Below are 13,883 nucleotides of genomic sequence, written 5' to 3'. Positions count from 1 at the left end.
TCCACTATAGCCAGCATGTGTGTGTGTGTGTGTGAGTGACTTTAAATCAACGCCAAATCTTAAATACTCATGACCAGAAAACAAAATTCACATTTCTATGATAAATGAACTTGAGAAATATTAGGCTGTAAAGATGTATATTTTATTAATATCCAGTAACACATAAAACATTTTTTTGTTCGTTTTTTTTCTTTTTTACATAAATATGTCAACTCACACTCATCCTGGAGTGATTATTCTTGACCGGGCCCCGTTTTGAGAAAATAATTTTGATCACAATGATTTACATGAAAGTATTGCCATTTATTTGAAAACCTCAGAACTACACAATTAAAAAAAGACATTTTAAAAAAAAATAATCTTTTGGAATATTTGAATGTAAACAAATTATTAAAAAAAAGTAAAGAGTGGCCCCTTGATGTCTAGCATTCACTTTATACAATTACATACAACTTTGTCCTTTGGATGAAACAGAAAAATACAGTGTGTGCTAGACTTAATTCAAAAAGTAAAACTGTTTAAACATACAAATACATAATATGTACATATAGTACCTTTAAACTGTTTTATTTATAGTGAGTTGTCGAACATCAAGAGATAATTTAGTTTGCTCTTGTAGCTTGACAAGGCACATGGTGAATAGGAAGTGGAGTGATAAATCCACAGTTAGTCACATTCAGTCAAGAGGACAAACTAGTGGTTGAAGGTTGATTACTGGTTAATGAGTCATGTTGGCTGCATTTCCTTCTGAACTCGAGGGCAAGCGTTAATCACATCAACTCTCGACTCTTCAAAGTTATGCTTGTAGCGTCATGAAAGCAAACCACCCCGCCGCTACAATGATCTGAATATTTTGGTTTGACTATCCACCACCAATTAAAAAGAAAAATAAATATAGCTTTTTAAATGTTCTGATCACACAAGGTATGCCTTTCATTTGCAATATCACATAAAGTGTTTTGATGTTAATGGGAGACTTCCAAGCCAAGATCTTCTGATGGCCAGTTGTGAAAATATGCAATACCCCTGTGGCCGTGTCCCCATTTACATATTACATAGCGGAGAAGAAGTCAGGTATGTATAATATACGTTTTTAATCTAAAGAATGCTAACGGGTCTCAAATGCCGCAAATGATGGTAACTTGCGGCGCTAGCTGAGCGATATCTCAATCACGTCTTCCTCGATGACCTCACCCCGGGGGACAGCAGCAAGGAGATCCGGGGCGCGCTGCCTGCAACTGGGCCCCGTGAAGGGGCTGCACCAGGACAGGGAGAAGGGGCCACCAAACGCTGCCTGCGTGGCCTCCCAACAGGGAACTTTACCCCACTTCCCGGTCTCTCCCTTCAGATGTTCGATTCCCTGGATGAAACACAACGTGGGGAAAGAATAAAAACGACAAAGACGCAAAGTGTTCACGATTGGATGTCCTGTTACCAACATGCCAGAACAGCAACTACAGAACAATAACAATGTAAATTCTAATGCTATTAAATGCTATTGGTGTAAACGGTGGACCGAAATCATCAGTTTTGACTTTTTAAAATCTCTACGAACCTTGGACCGATTTCTTCCCAATCACCTCAACAAACTGTGAGGGTGTGGCGTTGACCTAATTTAATATTCATCAGGACCTTTGAGTGACGAGTACAATTTTGATGCTTTAAACAGATTGGCTGTGTTAATGACTCTATCTGATGACATAAGTATTAGAAAACTGACTGAAGATTAACTGGGGAAGGCTCTTTCAAAAAGATAGATCTAAAAGTCTACCTTTCATATGCGTGATGCAAGTTATAATTGGTGTGGACGACAATTGGCGTTTCGTTCGGTCCGACTTTATATAAAAAAAAAAAAACATGCAAATTGTTCTTGACAGTTTCTTCAGAAACATAAATAACAGTTGGGGATAACAACAGCTGTTGCTATCCCCATTGTGATCTGTGAAGAAACGTGCCGAAGACCTAAAAAGAAAAATCGACAAATTTGGGTACCGAATGACGCGGTGACAGTCGCATGCAGCTTTCTGATGCAAGTATGGAGGTCTTCGATGACAGAAAGCACAACACTGGACATGCGTCATGCAGTTACACGCTCACTGAATAAACTTAGGCTGTTGACCAAAACAGATGACGTACAATTATTATTTTTTAAACAGACCATGGATGGTCTCTGTAACTTGTGCATGCCTTTTAATATGAAGTGTTTCCATGTTTAATGGAATAATTCGTACAAACTGTTTCCAGCTTACCTTTGTCCCTTGTCCCCTACAGTGTCTGATAAGCAGTTGCTTAGTTACTAACTCAATTAGCTAACGAAAAAAACATAACAGTGGCTTGCAAAAGTATTCATACCCCTTGAACCTTTCCAAATTTTGTCATGTTACAACCACAAACATCAATGTATTTTATTGGGATTTTATGTGATAGACCAACACAAAGCTGTGCATAATTGTGAAGTGGAAGGAAAATGATACATGGTTTGCAAATTTTTTTACAAATAAAAAACTGAAAAGTGTTGCATGCAAACATATTCAGTCCCCCTGAGTCAATACTTTGTAGAACCACCTTTCGCTGCAATTACAGCTATAAGTCTTGCGGTATGTCTCTACCAGCTTTACACACCTAGAGACTGAAATTTTTGCCCATTCTTTGCAAAATTTCTCAAGCTCAGATTGGATGGAGACCGCCTGTGAACAGCAATTTTCAAGTCTTGCCAGAGATTCTCAATTGGATTTAGGTCTAGACTTTGACTGGGCCATTCTAACACTGAATATGCTTTGATCTTAACTATTCCATTGTAGCTCTGGCTGTATATTTAGGGTCGTTGTCCTGTTGGAAGGTGAACCTCCGCCCCAGTCGCAAGTCTTTTGCAGACTCTTAACAGGTTTTCTTCCAAGATTGCCCTGTATTTGGCTCCATCCATCTTCCTATCAACTCTGACCAACTTCCCTGTCCCTGCTGAAGAAAAGCATCCCCACATCTTGATGCTGCCACCACCATGTTTCATGGTGGGGACGGTGTGTTCAGGGTGATATGCAGTGTACGTTTTCCACCACACACAGGGTTTTGCATTTAGGCCAAAAACTTAAATTTTGGTCTCATCTGACCAGAGCACCTTCCTCCACATGGTTGCTGTGTCCACAACATGGCTTGTGGCAAACAGCAAACAGGACTTCTTATGGCTTTGTTTCAACAATGGCTTTCTTCTTGCCATTCTTTCATAAAGGCCAGATTTGTGGAGTGCATGACTAATATTTGTCCTGTGGATCTCTGCAGCTCCTTCAGAGTTACCATGGGCCTCTTGGCTGCTTCTCTGATCAATGCTCTCCTTGCCTGGCCTGTCAGTTTAGGTGGACGGCCATATCTTGGCATTTTTGCAGTTGTGCCATACTCTTTCCATTTTCAGATGATGGAATGAACAGTGCTTTGTGAGATGTTCAAAGCTTGGGATTTTTTTTAAAACCTAACCCTGGTTTAAACTTCTCCACAACTTTATCCCTGACCTGTCTGGCCTGTTCCTTGGGCTTCATGATGCTGTTTGTTTACATATGTTCTCTAAACCTCTGAGGCCTGCACAGAACAGCTGTATTTATACTGAGATTAGATTACACACAGGTACTCTATTTACTAATTAGGTGACTTCTGAAGGCAATTGGTTGCACTGGATTTTATTTAGGTGTATCAGAGTAAAGGGGGCTGAATACTTTTGCACAGCACAGTTTTCAGGTTTTTATTTGTAAAAAAATGTGAAAACTATGTATAATTTTCCTTCCACTCCACAACTATGCGCCACTTTGTGTTTGTCTATCACATAAAATCCCAATAAAATACATTGTGGTTGTAATATGACAAAATGTGGAAAAGTTCAAGGGGTATGAATACTTTTGCAAGCCACTGTATCTTAAAACAGGATGCCTCAAGTATTGTTTTTTGGGAATTTGTGAGTAATTTAATGTTTTTCTGTGGCACTCCCTGCTGCAGGACATGGATTCAGTCATGGCCTTGCATTTTTGGCAAATAGATTTCTAACCACAAAAAAAACATAATTGCAAGTTCATATTAAAACTAACATGCGACAAAGTGAAAATACCACTTTTTTTCTTTTATTTATTTTTTTAAGTTTTAGTCTGCAAGTGGAGTTCAAGTTCTCGACCTGCAACTCTTTATTAATTCTTAAATAATCAACAACTGCTGCAATAACTCTGTCCTGTGGATGACCTGTAGGATGACAAGAGCACAGTTTTTGGTTATAGAGAACCACCACCAACCCCCCTCTTTGGAGAACTATTTATCATGTTTGGGTCTATAAACAACTGATCACTACTCCAAGAGGGGGAGAATCACCAGGGGTGAGACAAATATACATAGAACCAAACAACATTTACACAAACAAACATTAACATTGGACGACAACATGTATTGAAAAACAGTTAATTAGGTTTAAAAAAAAAAAAAAAAAAAAAAAAAAAAGTGTCTTTAAAAAAACCCCAAAAAAACCCAATACAGTCAATTAGGTCCAGGAAAACTAGAACTACAACTGGTCACGTGGCCTCTTCCTGTCAGTTATAGCAGTAAATGAGGGAGGAAAGGAGAGGAATGCAACCAGGAGGGTGCTAGGGAGCACTCGAAGTGTGTGTGTGTGTGTGTGTGTGTGTGTGTGTGTGTGTGTGTGTGTGTGTGTGTGTGTGTGTGTGTGTGTGTGTGTGTAAGATGTCCACCGGTGAGCGTACATGACTTATCCCAATTGGTACTGGTGTAGAAGGTCGGTATTATGTCGTGGCATCTCCAAGCATTGGAAAGGGCCCCAAAGCCCTCTGGGCTCCACAGCCGCATGGACAAAGCCCCGAGCACCCTGCCCTCCCGCCACAGAAGACCCCCGGGCCCCCAGAGAAGCAGAAGGACCATGGAACGACCCCCACGCCCGGCCCCAAGGAGCATAACCCAGTCCCAGGGAGCATGAGGAGACCCCGCACCCCAGGGGTGCACACATACAACCGACCCCCAGGTGCAGGCGAAAGACGCAGCCGCAGACAAAGAACCTGGGCCACAGGTGCCAGGCACAGCCCACAGGCCCGGCACCCGGCCCTGCGCCGATAGACTGACATCCCGCTGCCCCGCAGGCGAGTCGCGATGTCCCCAGCCCGGTGTAAGGGCGAGGCCCGCCCCACCACAGCCGACCAGACGCCCCAACTGGCAATACCACTTTTTTCACCCACAGCGGAAAAAATAAATAAATAAATAAATAAATCGGCCACCTCAACACTTTGAGTGGTTAATAAAGTCACAATAGATCTAACCTGGTCAGACCTGGAGATAGACGACAGAAAACCTTGAAAACAGATGTTTCATGCAACTGGGCCAACCAGGTGTGCAACATAAATAGGATTTCACAAGGGAAATTAGAACATTAGAGTTCTTGTGCCAATAACGTACTGGATAATTGATAAATAATAACCAGAACAAACATCACTTATAAAACACAGAATTCTCACGCGAGGCCCAGACAGAATGATGCAGCATTAACCCTTCAAAACATGCAGGCACGGGTAGCTACAGAAAAATAAGTCATTAAAAAATGGCCACGTTTGCAGTTGAGAAGAATTTATTCTCTTGTGCATGTGCTGAAATGTACCTTCAGAATATTTAAATAGACTTCAAAGTAAAAAATGAAAACATCTTACCCATTTCACTCACCAGAATGACGAGAATGATGAGCATACAGCATTCAGACCCCTTCACTTTTTCCACATTTTGTTACAAGAGCTGATTGGAGCCCACCAGTGTTAATGGTGGGCATGACTTGGAAAGGCAAACAGCAATTTATGTAAAGGCCCCACAGTTGATAGTGCATGTCAGAGCAAAAGCCCAGCCAAAGTAGACCTCAGAGAGGAATGAGTCAAAGCACAGATCTGGGGAAGGGTACCAAGAAAGTTCTGCAGCATTGAAGGTCCGTCATAATTCTAAAGTGGAACTATCAGGGTTTTATTTATGTATATATTTAAAAATGTTGGGCTTATGGAAAAGATAATTTCAAAAGAAAAAAAGGTAAAAAAAAAAAAAAGCAAACTTTATTTTACAGGCATTGAAGGTAAGGGCAGTGTTTTAAGTTTGTGAGTAAAGAAAACAGCCTGTTTCCATATATATACACACATGTTACATATCGGTTGTTGATGTCACAGGTGTGAGTCATCGTCTCTGCCACAGCGCAGTAACAGGGTGGTAATCAGTTGGCAGGTCAGTCTGTTTTAGTGTCACAGCTAATTAGGATGGTGAAGTACTGTGTTTGTGCAGGTTGCACAAACACACAACGTTGCAACCACCAAAACTGCTCGTCGAGGTGGCCGCCTCGCCAAACTGAGCAATCAGTGGAGGAGATCAAGGATGGTGATGGTAAATGATGGGAGAACCTTCCAGAAGGACAAACATCTCTGCAGAACTTCACCAATTAGGACTTTATTATAGTAGAGTGACCAGATGGAAGCCACTCCCCAGTAAAATGCACGACCAACAGGAATTTGCCAAAAGGCACCTAAAGAGCTCAGGTCACAAGAAACAAGATTATCTGAACTAGTTAAACCAAGAATTAACTCGAACCAAGCGTCAAACCGGGCACCACTCATCACCTAGCCAATCCCTGCAAGTGACGCCTGGTGGGGGCAGCATCATGCTGTGTGGATATTTTGCATCAACAGGGACTGGGAGATTAGTCAGGGTTGAGAGAAAAATCAATTGAGCAAAAGTACAGAGAGATCCTTGATGAAAACCTGCTCCAGAGCGCTCAGGACCTCAGACAGGGGCGAAGGTGCACCTTCCATCAGGACGATGACGCTAAGCACATAAACAAGACATAGAAGTTGCTTCTTGGCTAGTATATGAACGAGCACAGCCAGAGCCCGGACTTGAAATGATCATCGATGTAACATCTCTGGAGAGCTGAAAATAACTGCAGCGATGATCTGCAGAGAATGGTAGAAGCTCCCCAAATACAGGTTGCCAAGCTTGCAGCATTATAACCAAGAATACACTAATCACTGACAAAGGTGCTTCAACAAAGTACTGAGTGAGTAAATATGTAAATGTTATAATTATGTCTAATACACTTGCAAAAAAATTGTCCACTTGCACCATTATATGTAGATTGATGAGGTATGGTTTTTTTTGCCTAAGTTTATGAGGTCACAAAATGTGGAAAAAAGGAAGGGGTCTTAATGGTTTGCGAACCAAACCTACTGTACCAGCAGAGTTTCACCTACATATAGATATCCTTCCTCTGTACCATGCAGTCTTAAAACAAAGGATACATTATATAAAACAAATCGAGAAAATTCACATTGTTCAACAGAAGAGGATAAACCTCAAACATAAAAAAGGATTAAAAAGTGCAAATTAGCCATTTAGTATGTTAATAGTGCGAGTAGTTGGGTGTAATAGTTAGTTAAATGCCTTTAGTGGAGTGCAGGCACAGCCCAGCCACCATATACACACACACACACACATATACAGTGGGGTAAAAAAGTATTTAGTCAGCCACCAATTGTGCAAGTTCTCCCACTTAAAAAGATGAGAGAGTCCTGTTATTTTCATCATAGGTTCACCTCAACTATGAGAGACAAAATCAGAAAAAAAAAATCCAGAAAATCACATTTCACATGTCTGATTTTTAAATAATTTATTTGCAAATTATGGTTGAAAATAAGTATTTGGTCAATAACAAAAGTTAATCTCAATACTTTGTTATAAACCATTTGTTTGCAATGACAGAGGTCAAACATTTTCTGTAAGTCTTCACAAGGTTTTCACACACTGTTGCTGGTATTTTGGCCCATTCCTCCATGCAGATCTCCTCTAGAGCAGTGATGTTTTGGGGCTGTCGCTGGGCCACACGGACTTTCAACTCCCTCCAAAGATTTTCTATGGGGTTGAGATCTGGAGACTGGCTAGGCCACGCCAGGACCTTGAAATCCTTCTTACGAAGCCACTCCTTCGTTGCCCGGGCGGTGTGTTTGGGATCATTGTCATGCTGAAAGACCCAGCCACGTTTCATCTTCAATGCCCTTGCTGATGGAAGGAGGTTTTCACTCAAAATCTCACGATACATGGCCCCTTTCATTCTTTCCTTTACACGGATCAGTCGTCCTGGTCCCTTTGCAGAAAAACAGCCCCAAAGCATGATGTTTCCACCCCCATGCTTCACAGTAGGTATGGTGTTCTTTGGATGCAACTCAGCTTTCTTTCTCCTCCAAACACGACAAGTTGAGTTTTTACCAAAAAGTTCTATTTTGGTTTCATCTGACCATATGACATTCTCCCAATCCTCTTCTGGATCATCCAAATGCTCTCTAGCAAACTTCAGACGGGCCTGGACATGTACTGGCTTAAGCAGGGGGACACGTCTGGCACTGCAGGATTTGAGTCCCTGGCGGCGTAGTGTGTTACTGATGGTAGCCTTTGTTACTTTGGTCCCAGCTCTCTGCAGGTCATTCACTAGGTCCCCCGTGTGGTTCTGGGATGTTTGCTCACCGTTCTTGTGATCATTTTGACCCCACGGGGTGAGATCTTGCATGGAGCCCCAGATCGAGGGAGATTATCAGTGGTCTTGTATGTCTTCCATTTTCTAATAATTGCTCCCACAGTTGATTTCTTCACAACAAGCTGCTTACCTATTGCAGATTCAGTCTTCCCAGCCTGGTGCAGGTCTACAATTTTGTTTCTGGTGTCCTTTGACAGCTCTTTGGTCTTGGCCATAGTGGAGTTTGGAGTGTGACTGTTTGAGGTTGTGGACAGGTGTCTTTTATACTGATAACGAGTTCAAACAGGTGCCATTAATACAGGTAACGAGTGGAGGACAGAGGAGCCTCTTAAAGAAAAAGTTACAAGTCTGTGAAAGCCAGAAATCTTGCTTGTTTGTAGGTGACCAAATAATTATTTTACCGAGGAATTTACCAATTAATTCATTAAAAATCCTACAATGTGATTTCCTCAATTCTTTCCCCCCATTCTGTCTCTCATAGTTGAACTGTACCTATGATGAAAATTACAGGCCTCTCTCATCTTTTTAAGTGGGAGAACTTGCACAATTGGTGGCTGACTAAATACTATTTTGCCCCACTGTATATATATAAAAACATATCTGAGGGGCATCATTTCAAAATTCACATCATCATGAATAATCACAAAAAGAGACAAACTTTTCAAATGGCAAAACAAAAAACGAATTCACGTTTTTCATCAGCTTTGTTAGAGAGCCTTGCCGTGCGTAATCACACTCTTGAAACACTCCTTGAAAGTTAAATTGAGCTTGATTGTTAGAATGCAATGGATAAGGTCTGCAACAAACCAAAGCAGGCTGATGACTTGCCTTTTGTTTGCGCAGTAACACAAAAATAGTTAAAAAAAAACAACACCCCGGCTTTTACCAGGAGGAAGAACTGTTTACTTAAAACAAAAAAACACCAGGAAAAAAAAAAAAGAAATCTGATCGAATCTTCCTGGTTTGACCGAAAAAGATCAGTTTGCAAAGATATGGGACACGATTTATTTTTTTTCCTTTCCTTACATTTTTGTATACATCTGGAAGGTTGTATATAGTCATGGTTGTGTTACAGCAACGGGACCAACGTCAGGACCCTCAGCCAGCGTGAGGGGGGTAGAAGAAGGGCATTATTGGGCACACAGGAGGAGGAAAAATAAGAAATTAAAAGCTTCAAAATAACATTTACGGTAAATCATGGAGCACTTCAACATGTGATTAACAAGCAAAAAGTGTTCATTTTCCTCTGAAACTCGGCTCAGTTAAGCGCTGCCTGAGGGAGGGTGGCGAGTGTTTGTGTGAGTTAGAGTGTTAGAGAGCGTGGAGGGGGCGTGTAGCTTCTGTCCCCCTCCCACTGGTTTGTTTTTGTCGCAACTTGCCAGCTCCCTGTGCTGACATCTCCCTTCCCCACCATCTACCCCCCACCCCCCATCTTTCTCTCTCTTTCACACCACATACTGGTAGGTCTCGGCCTTCCCGTGGTCAGGGGTGGAGAAGGGGCTAAACCACAATATGGAGAAGGGGTGTCCGAATACCGCCCTCGTGTTCATCCACTTAGTTTTTTTTGCCCATCTTCTCTCTTCCTTTTTCAATTGCTCTATGCCCTGAAAACAGAAAGACAACCAGACTTCAGTGCATGTGCAGTGGCACGTGGGGTCCGTGCTCAAGCGATTGCAGACGAGATGGTTTTCTGAAGAAGTGACAAAATTAGAAAGAACCGTCTCTCTTTTTCGTCAACATGGAGGCAATGACACCACGTGGCTTCAAAAAGATCTGTCATTATTGGATTGGGGGGTTGTTAGGTTGTTAAGTTTGTATTGTTTGTCTTTCCAACCCCCAGAGTTACGCTCTGAAAGAAAGAAAAGCTCACCATAAAAAGCAAGCAAGTCAGATTTGGATAAACCCACCCCTAGCTTGAGATGGGAGGGGCTCGCATATTATTCTCGTGCTGAAATTGGGAAAATAAAGAACCTTTAAAGCAATTTGTCCTAAGAGGCTGACAGTACGGTATTGCCTTGTCTAACGTTTCTCGTTATCTTGTAATCGTTAAGTTTCGGATGAGTTCTTCCTTCTACTTCATACAAACGCTACCCAAAGCTCTGCATTCAGAGTTGCAGACAAAAATAAATGAAAGGCAGGAAGGTGAGATAATATGGAGTTTGTCAGTGAGATTGGTTTCTGAGAATGGAAATTACTGTATGGAGAAGTAGGCCCATAATCTATCACACAAGCAAGCCAACATCTAGACCAATTGGCTTTAGGATAACAACAAACCTTAGACAGAGAACATATTCCTTCCCAGGTTGATATATAGACGGAGTGCATTAGCGCTGACTATGCACCATCTCTGACAGTAACTCTGACTGTTAGAGCTACAGATCTGATCACCCAATCTCAACACATTGGTGCTATAGGGTTGCCAGTTAAGTCAGCTGAGTTTTGTTGAAGAAAATGTTCTTAAGTGAGCCATTGCAATTCATATCTGGCAACCTCCAACTCACTTAAAGTAGTGAGTTATGTAATGAAAACAATTGAGACAGTGATGAAAAGCTCTGCAACCCCCGACGCTACTGAAGGTTGCGTCGGGGGTTGCAGAGCTTTTGAAGCTTAAAAGTTTGGGGAATTTTAAAATTTTAAAAAGATAAAATTCCCCAACTTCTGCCATCATGTCATAGCAAAGTGCCAAACCCAATAATTGTTTAGAGACAATATGGACTTGCTGCAACATGGAGAAACTGCAAATTTTAGTATAACCCCACAATGTGATTTCCAATAAAATCGAAAACAGTTCAGGGAAGAAAATAAAGTAACGTGGGGCAGGAATGGTGTTAAATGTAACGTCACATGTAATAGATCATTTTCACTTAATATAGCAAATTATTCTGGCAACCTCCAACCCCGCCAGAGAGCCAGCGAATTATCACATACTGTATTTGCACTACCTGCGTTACATTCAAGATTCAAGATTTTTTATTTGTCACATACATATACATAATTCCATACATATATGCAGTGAAATGTAATGCAACGCACCCGGTGATAGCACACAATATGTCCTAGGAAAAAATAGAAAATAAAATAAAAAGTAGAAAATCCATATTATTTTAACATATTATTTTAAAGGGGACCTATTGTGAAAAACTGCATGAAGATTTGGGTCTCTGATGGGCCTATAACACACAAACAGACCAGCACAAATCTTTTGGAAAAAAAGAGTAATAAATATCAACTGTCCGTGAAGAAACTGCAGACAATGGAAATTTAATATAAAAAAATAATAATTGTGCTGTTTCTTTCATAAGCATAAGACAAGAGGCTGCGGTGCACGAACCGCTGTGCATTTCTCCAAACAAAACCAATAAAAATAGTGTTTTTATTGTAGATGTATTTATTTTGTTTTCCGAAGTTTACATGAAACAAAATCCCAGCAAGCGGTGTCCCCCACAAGCTTGGAGCACGGCAACGAAAGTCGGAACAAACTTTTAAATTAGGCCTTGTAAATCTAATATGAGTCAAGATTCAGCTACTGAATTGCTTTTTCTCGCCTCAAATTTGTTCAGAGACAAATTTTGGCAGACTGATAAGTTGAAATCAGTGAAAGTGTATGGACTAAATACAACAGAACCTGGAAGCGAAGCTCAAACCCCATTGGCTCACAGAACTAGAGGCCTCAGGAGGGTGGCGCCACCCACTAAACAGACCGTCCTTGAACAGGATGGTTTAGAGGCATGTTAGAATGCATAATGTGAATGGTATTTTCAGATGATTTTCAGGCATCTTAGAGGAGGGGATCTTAGAGACCTATATTAACTTGGTGAAAAGGTGGCCACAGTAATAGGTCCCCTTTAAGATCAAAATATATCAAACGTTTAGAAAAGCTTATTTTCAGATTGTATTTTCTTTCTATCAACATTCTTAAGTGGATCTTGCCATCAAGATCCACTTAAAAGATTTTCGACTTCGCTGGAATCGCAATAAAATAAGACGCCGTTTGATTAAGATTGGTGGTCTTATGCCAAGCAAGAAGCGTATCTTGAAGATTGCAAGTAAAACAATTGAGAGAAGCAGGCAAAAGGCAGACAACCAGACCCAAAAAACAAAACGCCCTGAACTTTACTGATTGGGTGGGTGTTCACTTACGGTCTCATCGGTGCAGATGGAATGGACCTGGGTGCCGAACATCACAGAGGTGAAGATGAGGAAGAGCAGGCCCTCAAAGCAGAGGAGGATGAGCAGGATGACTGTGGCGGGAGGAGAGAAGGAACTGCACTCTGGGTGTAGTGGGGCAGAGGGGAGTGGAGGGACACATAGTAAGAGGTCAAAGGAGAAGAGGAGAATCGGAGAAAGACAAGTGAGCATATCGCGACTCATTCAATATACTTTCCATAAATTTTTCTTAGTCAGCCAATATTCCATTGCCATCTGGTTTGAGAGCATGCTCTAAGGTCCTTATGGGCTCGACAATAACATCTGCCGGGTTTCCCTTGGCAACCAGATTGAGTAAATCGGAAACCCTTTCGTGGCCTCTGGTTGCCCACTTTGGCAACCACTTTTTAACAAAAAAATAGGGACAGCAAAACATGCACCCCAATGTAAATATATTTGTTGCATTAGTGATGTTTAAATATTGCTGTTACAGTCGAAACCAGAACGCTGCACGTGCATTGACTCACACGTGCACACAGGCACCTGTTCACATTTAAAGCCTTTCTTTGTCATCTGTGATGTGAAAGCATCAGATTTCCACACAGTCAGAGAAAGCAAAAGTGGCCGATGTGCGTCCTGCTCATAGTTGAGCTTTGCCGAGTTCAGACTACGTGATTCTGGCCTGATTTTCTTTCGTGCATTGGAGATTTATTTATTTATTTTAAATCCATCAGAGAACAGCAACATCCGTGAACGATTAACTAATGGACTCTATTACGTTAACATGTCGACAATGCTCTAGTTTCTGGTTGAAAGCGTTCCAAATCAGAAAGCGATACTGCGTTCACGGGCTCAGAAAACTGTCATGTGTGTCGGAAGTGATGGAAACTCAGAAAACCATCAGCTATCACCATAATTATATTTCAGACCTTTTAACCACCACACGTATATATACTAATAAGTATTGAACACGTCAACATTTTTCTCAGTAAATAAATTTCTGATGGGGCTATTGACATGAAATTTTCACCGGATGTCGGTAACAACCCAAGTAATCCACACATAAAGGAATCAAAACATATATGTCCATAAATTACGTTGTGTAATAAAGTGGAATGAAACAGGTAAAACGTAATGAACACGATTGCTGAAATTTCTTAGTACTTAGTAGAAAAGCCTTTACAACTTTTTCCGGCGGAAATCCAAC

The 13,883-nt window shown here is 41.2% G+C and overlaps 1 protein-coding gene across 3 annotated transcripts in view; it reads right to left on the bottom strand.

Annotated features, from left to right (window-relative positions):
* Positions 1–126: 126 nt before the first annotated feature.
* Positions 127–13,883, bottom strand: part of LOC307233612 (palmitoyltransferase ZDHHC3-like) — a 42,568-nt gene continuing 28,811 nt past the window's right edge. Inside the window, exons 6-8 of one of the 3 annotated variants that reach the window (XM_080004967.1) lie at positions 12,671–12,801; positions 9,989–10,134; positions 1,219–1,360 (exon numbers count right to left, since the gene is read on the bottom strand). In XM_080004967.1, coding sequence (XP_079861093.1) covers positions 1,345–1,360; positions 9,989–10,134; positions 12,671–12,801 — 293 coding nt within the window. In that variant the 3' untranslated portion in view covers positions 1,219–1,344. Of the gene's footprint in view, positions 1,361–9,599; positions 10,135–12,670; positions 12,802–13,883 lie in introns of those variants that run through there. The other 2 variants (XM_080004966.1, XM_080004968.1) reach the window with 2 other exon arrangements.

This window comes from Zeus faber, assembly GCF_960531495.2.
Source record: "Zeus faber genome assembly, chromosome: 8".
Classification (NCBI taxonomy): Eukaryota; Metazoa; Chordata; class Actinopteri; order Zeiformes; family Zeidae; genus Zeus; species Zeus faber.
Note: the sequence above shows the minus strand (reverse complement) of the source record. Positions and strands in the feature narration are given on the sequence as shown.